Source organism: Micrasema longulum, unplaced genomic scaffold (assembly GCF_059751315.1).
Source record: "Micrasema longulum isolate JH-2025_06_02 unplaced genomic scaffold, ASM5975131v1 h1tg001205l, whole genome shotgun sequence".
NCBI classification, from domain to species: domain Eukaryota; kingdom Metazoa; phylum Arthropoda; class Insecta; order Trichoptera; family Brachycentridae; genus Micrasema; species Micrasema longulum.
In genome coordinates, this window is record NW_028278392.1 from 300800 (window position 1) to 313534 (window position 12735).

Sequence of the window (12735 nt, forward strand, 5' to 3'; positions counted from 1 at the left end):
AGAGGTTTGTCAGCAGGTTGGAAAGAGAGGACATGGAAGGAAGCTATGAAAAATACACCACAACACCCAGCTATTTGAGAAAAAAAATTGTGGATTTCTTTCTTGCAACTGGCAGAAATCGAACCCGCGACGCCAGTCTCACAGATAGGCCGTGTCCAGGGTGCAGGCATAGCGCGGTGGCGACGGCGGGCGCGAAATTCCAAACTTACGAAAAGGTATGAAAGACGCCACATGTGGCCATAGTACCAGGCCTGTGGCGGACGCGACATTGGCCGTTTAACCAACTGCGCCATGGCGACTGTCTAAATTATATTTATAGTGTATATTTTTTAGGGTAAAAATCCTGCAAAAGGAAATCGAGTGGAGATTAGTCAGCCTCATATTATAATGGTAAGTGCGTTTGCCTGCCACTAAATAAATTAAAAAAATAATACCTACTCTAAAAATTCATGTATTTCAGAAGAGTTCACATTAATAAGTACAAATTAATCATCATCATCATTCTCTTTTCGCACCGTATGGTGCATGGGGCACTGCATTGGTACACCAATCGCAGCGTATATTGATGATTGAGGCATCTGCAAAACAGTGACAAGAAAACAATGTTCGAATACCTATTTATCAAAATTTCCTGTTCCCACAATTTATGTAAACAGAAACACAAAAATAATCGGGTATATGTATATGATTCAGGAAGAGGAAAACTTGTTGAAATCCGGCGCTCCCCAAACACTAGATTTGGAGATCGTGCTTTTGCCGCCGCCGGCCCCTCTGCCTGGAACCAATTGCCTTCAAACTTACGAATCATCGACAGTCCCAGTCAGTTCAGATCCCAACTAAAATCCCACTTATTTAAACTATCATACCCTCAATTTTAAATCTGGAAATATAATGTATTACTTAAGTTTAGTTAGAATGTAAGTTTAGATATACAATTGTAAAGCGCCCTTGAGGTGATTTTTTACAAAAATGGCGCTATATAAATCAGCCTAATATTATTAATATTATCTAATTTAGACTAAATAAAATAATTGATATCAAACATTCGATTGTGATCATATAATTAATAAACGAGTATGTATGTACTCAAATCCAGTAATTTATTTATTTATTTATTTATGAACGGACATTGTCCATGTATACAATTTATAAGGTTTAAATATTACAATAAAAGAATAGTTTAAAACATTTTTAAAAAAAGAAAGAAGCATTGACAAACATAAGGGACATCGAGATAAGATCTGGACTATTTATTAAGTGCTCGTTTAAATCGTTGTAAACTTAAACCAAAAAAGTCCAGATCTTGTCTTGAGTTAACAATACGACAAAGACGGGTCATTGGAGAATTTAGGCCATAGTTTGTTTTATGCTGATCGATGAACAGTACTTCATTGTTTCTCAACCTACGAGTCGGAATATTGAATTTTACTTGTCCCAGTAATGATGGAACATCGATTATACCATTTAGTATGCCGAACATATATATGGAGTCAATATTAGTTCTATGTTTTTGTAGACTAGAAATATTTAACATTGACTCTATTTCAGCATAAGAATAATAATCTCTCTAGTCTGAGCATCCACGCTATTTTTTAATACCACAGCTTTGCCGGGTTCAGCTCGAAAGTTACTGAATATGTCAAATAGACGCTGTTCTGCAGCACTGAACTGAACCTCTTTTAGAAAAGGATGCGGAAGTCTAGTCGTTAACAGAGCTTACGGAAAAAGAGCAGAAGCCTTAATTGATATAAACGAGATCCTTTCGAATTCACAAATAAAATTTGAGATGATAAACTATTAGGTAATGCTTTAACGTTCGTACGACGTATCAATTGATTGGCATTAGGTGGGAGGTAATGAAGCCCGTGTCGACAAAAAGCCGTTTAAATTAATATAAGATTAGTTCCAAAGACGATCAATTAATGGGTAACCACTTTGTCAATTGCCAACTTAATAAACCCAAATTAGATAATTCCGATAGACCAGGAGCACATTCTTTACAAGTACGGCTCTTGATCCAATACGGCTCCTGTGTAGTTTAGTGAACTCAATAATGGGATATTAAGAAAAATCATCGTTAAGAATCGAGCGAAGATTGGTACAAATACGAGTATGTCATATTTGTAATGTCTGAAACTCGTCGTAATCATATGAATTGATAAAATGCACGAAAAGTAAATAAATGAATGGATTTCCAGTCTACTTGAGCAGATGAAAAAAGATTTTGCCGGCCAACAATTTTAATGCTGTGCGGGATAAAAGGTTCATTGTTCAAGAGAGGGAAATAAAGTTTAGCTGTTTTACGTCAATTGTTTATTCAAGCGGACTTCGTGTTATAGTGGTCAAGACGCTTGCCACACAAACGGAAGGTTCGGGTTCGATTCCCAGTGAGAATGTGATTTTTCTCAAGCCTGCGTGTTCTGTGCTGTAATTCACCGCTGGAATTGGGCCTCCTGGATTGTTGTGGTGCAAAAATACAAAAAAAGGTATATTTCAAATTTATTTACTCCCGTACCTACTGAAATTAAAAAGTGGCGAGTTATTTTTATTACTGGTATCCCTAAGTACTTCTCTATTTTTTTTCTGGCTGTGCGGAATAGTTCGTTTTTTAGTTTGTCTGGCTGGTTTGTTTGTTTTGTAGCAAATGCTGTCGTCCTTTCAAATGATATTTAAGCCTAGTTTTTGATATATTTCATTAAAATTTAACGAATTTGATCGAATATCATTGTAAGATAATAACATATGTTACATGAACTTTTTTAAAGCATTATCAGTTTAAGACCCATTGTTCATTAGAATGTCGACCCAAGTGGGCCTCGTGGTGTAATGGTCAGCGCATTTGCCTACCGTGCAAGAGGTCTCGGGTTCGATTCCCGATATGGTTGATATGAAATATTGAAGCGTAAGACTGATCATGATCATCGCTGCGATTGGTGTACCAATGCAGTGCCCTATGCATCATTAGGTGCGGAAAGGGAATGATGATGACGTTCATTAAAAATAAAAGTTAAATATTTTTATCAAGCATAAAACATTAAAAAAAGTTCAAATATATCAAACATTTTTAAATAATTCCTTTGGTAAGTACAGAACACGTTTTTTTTTAATGTACAAAAAATTATTCAGGTCTGAAAGAGTAAAAACAATCATATATCTTGTTTTTGTTCACATATACATAATACCAATTATTGCACATAAATTATATTGTTTTGTGCCATTAACGATATGTATAAATATGCTGTCTCGTAGTAAACAATTTTAAATGTACAATAAATATTTTCAACACGCTATAAATATTATTAATGAAATAAAAATATTTTTTACGTAATATTAATTACTGTTGATTTCCGAAATAAAATAAAATAAAAATATTTAGTAAAAAAATATTTAATGACATAAAACTCAACGCACTAAAGCAGGTTTCAGACAAACGACACGGAAGTTCACGCATTTGTAGGATTTACGACTCACTGTGTTATGTTCAGCTGATCACTAGTTGAGGCTGTATTGTGTTTCGCCAGCAAGCGTGAAAGCCAAGCATAGGATGAGTCTACCGCATGGCATAATATTATATATTATACCCGTTTAAGATTGCACTAGACTGAGAATTTAGTACTATAAAAATTAAGTGCAAAGTAAACATTATCATTATTACCTCCTTTGTGAAGCGCCGCTGCTACGTCGGGCGCTTCCCTCAGAGAGTGAAAGAGACCCCTTATGACTGCGCAAGAATGAAAAAAAAATCTGCTGTGTAACCATCCCAGTAATAATCCGTTTCATTTTGGAGCTGAGTAGGTGCAAATGACCCCACCTACTCCCCATTTTCGTATGTTCAACGTTCTGCCGAACACCCTGTATGTTCATTATTTCAATTATTATTTTATGTTATTCATGTACTTTTATTTTTGTTGTCTATTATTTGTTTATGTATTGTTATTCGTGTTGTTCTTATGTTTATTGTAAATTAATGTAACTCGGTTTTGGCCGATGTTATCACGTTTTGGTAGAAGGCCTTATAAAGGAAAAAAAAGTCAAACTATGCTCTTCTACTGACAGGGATGCACTTTATGTAGGAATACGATTTTCAAAGATGTATTAAATGTCAGTTAATATTATTTTAACATTATTGAAAATCCATTAAAAAGACAGAAATTGGTAGAAATTAAAAGGAATTTAAGGTAAGACTCTGATTGGGATCCATAAAAAGCTTTTGTTGTTTTTAAACATTCAAAAACAAACTTTTGTATATACAAGAAAACAACACCCCCCATTTTCAACGTTTCTTTAAACTATATTTGTAATAGTTACTGCATAAAAAATAGCCGCTGTAGATGGTTTTTTCTGAATAAATTTGGAAAATAAGGTTCTTGACTCGCAACTCTGTGTTTGTTTGTGATGCCATTTCGCAAGCATTTTGTTTTGGCGTTTAGAATGTCACGCGTTGGCTATTTGGGATAATATGCCATAGTTAGTTGGGGTTTTATGTTAACGTGCTTTTATTTATTTTAGAAGTCGTCGACAGTACAAAACAAAACATCTTCGAGCACGATGGACGGTGGAACCACTGCAGAAAGTTGTAGAAGATATTATGCAGAAAAAAGGCTCTATTCGCGAGATCTCTAGACGTTTCAACGTACCTGAACGCAAGTTAATGCGGCGCATGAATGATATTCATTTCGAGACGATTCCTTTTAGCCGTAAGTGCTATTTGGGACAAGAAAATTTAAAAAAAATAGTTGTGTATGTTCAATAAACTTTTGTATACGCCTTAATTTTTAGTTGTGCCATAATACCACCACCTAGTGGGGATATTATGGCACAACTAAATTCTTCATTCTTCAATTTGAAAAAAAATATTTTTACTTTACAATGGTTAGGCGTGCTTAATTAATAAACAAACTATTTTCTAGTATTTAACTATTGATGATATTCCGTTTTCCACAAACGATAAATTGCAATTGTTTTTTTTTGCCATATTGCCCTGACTTACTATTTGACAAACTATTTGTTCATATGATTTATGTTATTCTTTTTCTCTCACCCTTTTTCAATCTTCTTTTTCTTTCATGAAATATTTAATAATAATAGCAATGTGAGTAATTTTAAGTAAGTTTAAGTCCTGATGATGAGGAAGTAACCTCAAAACCGGTCGACGTATAACTCTATAGTTTATTGGGACAATTATTTTTTTAATATTTTGTAATGTAAAATAATGTTAACATATTACAACAGAGATGAAGAACATTTCAGAAAAGGTACAAAAATTTGGACAAACTAAAAATATTGTTGATAAATTCACCTGGTCCATGAAGAGGTATAGAAATTGAAAAAATAACATTTTCAGGTGTTGCCTAGTATGTAGGTGAAATAATTCAATCACACGAATCTCACCCGCATAAATAAAAATTTCAGCTCTTTAACTTCACAAAAATCAACAGATGAAAGAATTGAAGGAACATAGATGTTCAAATATGGGCAGAATGGTGAATGTTACATGGTGTGTAAAGTGGCCAATTAAACCAGCCAATGACAAGTCATAAGCCCTGTAGATGCCTAGACTTCTATATTACCTTTTCTGAAATGTTCTTCATCTCTGTTGTAATATGTTAATGTTATCAGCTCCCCGGGGAGTTGAATCCAGTCCTTGTCTACAAAAATTTGGACAAACTCAAAATATTGTTGATAAAATAATGTTGTTATTAAAACAAATGTAATTTTTAAATAAAGACTCCTAAAAAAAACCAATTGAATAATAATTAAAAGTTTTAGTTTAAAAGTTCATATCATTGTTATTTAGTTACATAATGTTATTCATTGAGTAACATATACATTAACAGTCAATATTATTTACTTAAACATATATTTAATTATTTTTGTTATTTACAATAATATATTTATAAAATTACATTTCAGGTGGCACTTACTAAGCTAACTCGTGTAGCGCCATCTAGCGGAATTATGTACAATGTTACAACAGATTATTAACATTATTTATAAGTTCTAAAAATAAAATAGGTTTAAATCCTTGCTAAGAATATACGTTATTTTTAAAATACAATTCACATTTGATTGACTTGTGATTTTGCTTTTAAATTTTTGACGTAAGCACTCTCAAAATTATTTATGTAAACTAGAATAGGTAGCGAAGATACTCTTACACTATAGTACTTAAAATATAGCTTGATTAGAATGTCAGCTGTCAATCTAATTTTATTAGTTATGGGAAATTACTGATCACTGATCAAATCGATTTTATCAGTTATTTCATGCAATCATGAAACTCTGTTTCCAAAAATTGATATAAAAAACGAAAAACAAGCCTATTATAGTGTGTTTAGCACAATTATTCACCAAAAAATGAGACATTTATGTTTTTTTCATGAACAACATCAAATGAATTATTTTTTTTATCGATCAATTTACATTGATCAATTTGTCCCATCTCTAACGTTTTTGCAAAATGATGTTACCTTGTAAGAACGTCGTTAATAACTAGGTTTATTTTAGTTTTAAAGCTGATTTTATATATTAATGTTGATTTATGTTTCAAGCATTGTATTTAAAAAATAAATTAACACGCCAGATACAAACGATTTTTCGTGTGTCAATATAAATAACTGCTTTGACATTACTACAAAGTTGTGTCGTCACCTTTTCTGACAACTGTCATTCTAATCATGTTACATTTTAAGGACTATAGAAATAAAATAAAAAAAAAACTAAAATTCATGTCGATAATAAAGTAAATTATAAGTTAAATCACTTAAAAGAAATCACCGGAAGCTCAATCATCCTAAATTTCATCTACATCCCCGGAAAAAATAATGTAGTTTCAGACTTAAAAATGTCATGTTTTAAAAGATTTAGTCACTTGGATATTTTTTTAATGGACGAATGCACAGACAAATTTCTAATCAATGAGGGTACACCAGTAAATGTTGCTAACTTACTCTAATTAAAACAATAATAATATCAGTAAACTTCTCAATAGAACAGTTCCATACAAAACATGTAGAGCGATAGGTATAGTCTGAAAATATAGAAACTATACAAGTATCAAAGACAACGTGAAGTAATCTTCTCCAGACTGATAAACATAGTGTTTACGTAGCCTGTTCAAGTTGTGATGATTAAAGAAGGTATAGAAATTGACAGAAATTAGCTATCAAGGCAAAGGTGGTTCATTATTAGGATGCAGTGCACTGCTCAGTAAACATATTTTTAAAAAAACAACCGACAGATGCGCAGACAGTTCGCTTGTTATCTCACTTCGAGCATACGTAATGCCAGAATGAATATTGGTGAGAATTTATATGATTTAGTTACACACCATGTTACTGCGTATAAAACATAAGTAAAAACTAAAGCAGTGGCGGATTTGGTCGTCCGATGTCATTGCAAATATTATCGCTTGTTTACAACACCATACTCGACATATCATATTATAAAAACTTATTATATATTGGTGTATTCGGTGACTCACCTCTGCTGGACTTGGACGCTGGCTGGAGGCACATCCCGCACTGCCGGCTGGGGTGGGGAGGCAGGAAGCGGAGTACTGGTAGATGTAAGGGCAGACCTAGAAACACATACAAACATCTAAATAATTTGTTGTTTACGGCTAAGGGTAATACATTTATCTCAAATACGGATACGCCGTTTACGGAATGTTTCGCTTGGTGGGAATGTTCCCCTGGCATGAAATTTACGGGAATTAAAAATCTGTGTACACTCATTTACCTTTTACATAATATGCAAATGATCTCAGAGTAAAAATTCACTAGAGAAGCCATTTAGCTCTATTGCATAGAATAAAAGCGTTCCAAATTTTGGTTTGGTTTTTAGTTTAACAACAAACGTGTAATGGAAGGTTTCGGTTTGCGCTTGAAATTCTCGACCCGAGTACCTATGGCCCGGACCATTGTATTGCTGTTATCTGTAGTAAAATTCATAGTTAATAATCATTTAATGGTTTTTCTCTGTATGTGTGACTCTAGCCAGTGGCGTGTTATTACTCTAAGCAAATTATAGATTTTAATATATTGAAAACAGTATAAAGCGAAAAAAGGAATTAATTAGTTCAAAGTCATAAATTACAATAAAATTCCCTGACCTAGGAATGTTCCGAAGTTACACATAAATTTTGCTTTAACTCTCTGCGTGGGGTTGGTTTTCTTTATCGTAGTTATAAGTAACGTCTCAGGGTCAATTGTTTAATCAGTGGTAGTTATAAGTTTAAAGGAAATAGTTTTCTAGGGAAAGGAATATAGAAAGCTTGTCATTGGCAAGTCACAAGCCTTGTAAATGCCTCAATTTCCACATTTCCTGTCTGTTGCAACGAATTTTGTTGTAATTCAAAATACTCACGGAGGCGTGGAGAGGGGGGTATCAGTCTGGCCTCCCTTGCGCTGCTGGAAATCCTTGTACATTTTCGGGGTAGTGGGCGAGGGCGGGGTGGGCGGCGGGCCCTCGGCTATCTGGGGGAGGGGGCGGCCGAAGTTGTCACTCAAGAAGGCGTCCTCGTTGAGAAACAGCCGGTCCACGGACGCCACCATCGGCCGAGAGGCCTCCGCGCCGGCGCCGCCCAGGCGGAACCCGGGCAGCAGGTCGCCCGTGGACAGGGCCATGGCGGCGGCGGCGGGCGCGGCGGCGCTGGCGGGCGGCAGCAGCGAGCGCGTCATGACGTCCGCCGCCGAGCGCGGCCGGCTGAACGCCACGGCGGAGTGCGGGAACATCTTGGGCTTGATGGGACGCACCAGCATGTGCTCCGTCCACGACGCCTCCAGCGCCGGCCTCTCCAGGCGCTCCACGTCCACGTTCAGCGTTCGCTGTTCAAACGGAACGGCAAACGTCTCAGCGGGAATGCTCCTCAACCAGGAGAGCAAACTCAGGTCCGAGTCACCGAATCCGGACCCGTCTAACAGATGCGAGAACTTAACATCGACCGCGCGGGTTTCCTTGCTACCGGTCGCCTTTTCCTGGCAATAATTCACGCAAGATTCGTACAACATGCCTTTGATGATTATCTGCATGAGTCTATCGTTTTTTGAAAATTTGATGTCCGAGGGGGGCCTCCTCTCCGTCGGGAGGAAACTTTCGATGAGCGGGTAAAGCTCCGTGAAGCACTTGATACGCGACTCGGTGGGGTTCCAGTCTCGGAAGGCGAGATGGTCTCCGAGGCGGGGAAGAGTAAGCAGAAGACACAGCGCCGAGTGCTCTTCCTTAGTTGCGAACTTTTCCAAACGTTCCAGGACACGCACTACTTCATCCACGGTGCCTTCGAGAGCGGTTCCGCCGGCCTCGGAGCGCACGCAGAGAAGCTCTACGTATTTTTGACGGAGAATGAGGAACTTGACCCTGTCCCCGTGGAAGGCCTCGAGGGACTCGAGCGGCTGCACGAACTCCAGACAGTCGTCCCACTGGCCGTCGATGACGAGCTGGCGCAGGAAGAGCGCGTCGTGGGACAGCGCGGCGTTGATGACTCCGGCCTCTCGCTCCAGGGCGACCTGAGCCAGGTGAAGGCCGCGAGAGGACAGGAACTCGAGCGCCAGCCGCACCACGTCCTCCTCGCGCAGGCACAGCTGGGCCGCCATGCTCTTCACGCCTGCAAACGGAAAATATTCGTTTCAAATACACGCTAAAGATTATCGAATACACAATAAAGATAGGGTGTACCTTATCCCTAACTCCCGTACAGCCAGTTTCTAACACAGACAAACAGTAGGTACGAGTATAGAAAATGATGACAATTTAAACTGAAGGTTAAGGCATAATAAGTATTTGTTAAACTCTTTTTTAATAAAACATATTTTTTTTTTTTTATTTGAAAATTTATTTATAAACCCTTACGGATTATTACATTCATATTACATAAAATAAATCGTGATTAATAAACCACAACATAAATAAAGAACATTTAAGAGAAGGAATATGAAAGTCTAGGCATTTACAGGGCTTGTGACCTGTTATTGGCTGGTTTAAGTGGCCAGTTTACACACGTTATATATAAACTTTACTTTTATTTAAACATACATACTTCTTAAATTCTTCCATTTGTTGATTTTAGTGGAGTTAAAGAGCTAATTACTCGTAAAACCTCCCTAGGAAGTGAAATCCAGTATTTTGTCTACAAACATTTGGACAAACTCAAAATATTGTAATGAAATATGTATATACAATATATTATTTATTTATTTATATATACGCCCAGCGGGCATTTTTAAGGACATATTTATACATAGAAAATTATTATAAAGAAAAAGTAGAAAGACACAATGGTACGAGTATATGGTTGACTTGGTGGGAGTGGACGCGGGAGAGGGGTGTTTATAATTGAATTTGATTCAATGATCGTTTAAAAGACAATTTGTTATCAAAGAAATCAAGACTGGTATTATGTTATTATAAGAGCTCACATAAGAACATGTTTATGTGTTCACTATTTCAATATTCAAAATAAACACTTAAATAAATAATAAAATCAAGTAATAGAGAAGTAAAAAAAAAAAAAGGAAAAATTTATATTTTAAATCGTAAGAAAATACCCAATTATTTCATTTTTTGGGGGCAGTTTCAACGAATTGAAAACAGTTGAAATTATAATTATAATATTGAAAAAAATGGGAATCGAGTTGTGGTATAACGGGGTTCGGCAACTGGTCCATGAACTGATCTTCCTCCAAAGCAGAGTAATGGCGGTCTTCGTGGTGTAATGGCTGAGACGCTTGACTCACACACAGACCGGGTTCGATTCTGGATGAGAACTCAAATAAACTATTTTTTCGAAATCCGGGTGTTCTTTACACCACTGTAATTGGGTCGCATGGCCTGTGGTGGTTTAATTTTTAATGAATTTATTTACTATCATATACCTACATAAAATGATAAAAAATACACAAAAAGTTGATTTGAACGTCTAACTAGAGATATTTACCCCGTTTAAAGACAGTCAATAAAAACCATAATCGATACATAGAAATATTAAATTAAAAACAATATTTTTAGAAAAACGTTGTAAACATAGTGAAATTATAATTAAAAAAACATGTGTAGCAGAAAACGTAGTGAGACATAGAAAAACACATATTAATAAACCGTATAAAATAAAGTTTAAAACATAATAAAATGCGCAGTAAAAAACATATTAAAAAACAATAAAAAAAGAGTATAAAGTAATGAGAATCTCCAAAATTAATTAAACAAAAAAATACAAACAATTACAATTCCAATAAGATATATAAAAACAACCGAGCAAAATATAACGTGACACGCAAATAAACACTGATGACCGGAAAATTATCTTAGTGCAGAATAAATTTAAAACAAACATAAAATTTAAGAACCCAGTTTTCGCGTGACTCTTCATTACTTTGAACTGGGTGATCTATAGAATGCCGGGTGCGTGGTTACATTCTAATGAAATTTCAAATTATACAATAATTGTTTGTATAAGAATTAAGTAACAGCAATGGCGGAAAGAGGTTGTTACCACAGGGTTCAACGTTCCTCAAGTGACACTGAGCGAATTTGCCTATTTCTCCAATAATTCAATTTATTTATTTTAAATATTTATTTATTTATTTATTTATTTATTTATTTACGGACAAAGTCCATTATAAACATTACAATTAAAAGAAATTTTTACAAAGGAATAAAAAAATATAAGGAACAGAAATAAGCAGCAAAGACAGATGATAGATTTTTTAGATTAAGTAAAAAGCATAGGCTAACTATACAGATTCTTTAGCTGATTTGTAAAGAAAGACATCCTTACACCATAATAATCAAGATCTTGATGATCGTTCACCCGCCTGATCATTCTGGGCAAAGGCGACTGTGCACCATAATTGGTCCTGTAGTGACCGAGGAAAAGCATTTCATTATTTCTTAGTCTACGGGTGGGAACGTTAAAAAGAATCTTTTGCAAAATTTCAGGGGCATCAATGAGACAGTTCATAATTTTATACATGCAGATTATATCTGCAATGCATCTGCGTTTTTCAAGACTTGATATGCTTAAAAACCTCTCCATATCAGAATATGAATAGTCTCCTCTTTCCAATCCCATCTTCCATGCAATTTTTCTTATAAAACGATGTTGAACTGATTCAAGGCGCTTGATATGAACAGCATAATGAGGGGACCAGATTACAGATGCATATTCAAGAATAGGGCGAACTAAAGAGCAATAAAGTGTTTTAAGTGTAAGCATACTTATATAACATACATTACAAAAATATATTCAATACGTACATATTATAAAAAAGAAAAAAAAATACACGAAAGAGACTCATGTCTATAATCATAATCAAACTATACACGCGTAAGAAGTCTGCGAATGAGAAAAATCGGTGGTTATTTTCAAAATTTTGATTTGTTAATATACTATCAAACTAAGTAAAAATTAAAAAAAAAAAAATTATGTATTGTATTATCGCCGATTCATTTATAAAAAAAACAAAACAATTGCATAGGCAAGCAAAGAGGATAGAACGCCATATCACTCTGTCCTCGCCTCCTCTAAATTCATACATCTTTTCATGCACGCCCGCAAATTATTCAGACTTTCAACATGTCCATCCTCTAGTATTTGTCTTTCTCGGTCTACCTCGTTTTCTGCGTCCATCAACATTCGCATTTCTTTCGTTGTCCATTCGCCCACCACGTCAGAACCAACGCAGAACTCCTTTCTCGATGTTGTCGATAGTGCCAATCTCAGCCTTACACGATGCACGG

At 35.5% G+C, this 12735-nt stretch overlaps 1 protein-coding gene across 1 annotated transcript in view; it reads right to left on the reverse strand.

The window, feature by feature from the left end:
• LOC148276539 (WD repeat-containing protein 47-like) overlaps nucleotides 1-12735 on the reverse strand; it is a 208206-nt gene that overhangs the window by 155608 nt on the left and 39863 nt on the right. The window contains exons 3-4 of the mRNA XM_088234116.1: nucleotides 8368-9604; nucleotides 7484-7579 (exon numbers count right to left, since the gene is read on the reverse strand). Of these exons, the coding sequence (XP_088090242.1) occupies nucleotides 7484-7579; nucleotides 8368-9593 (1322 nt within the window). The 5' untranslated portion in view covers nucleotides 9594-9604. The remainder of the gene's footprint in view (nucleotides 1-7483; nucleotides 7580-8367; nucleotides 9605-12735) is intronic.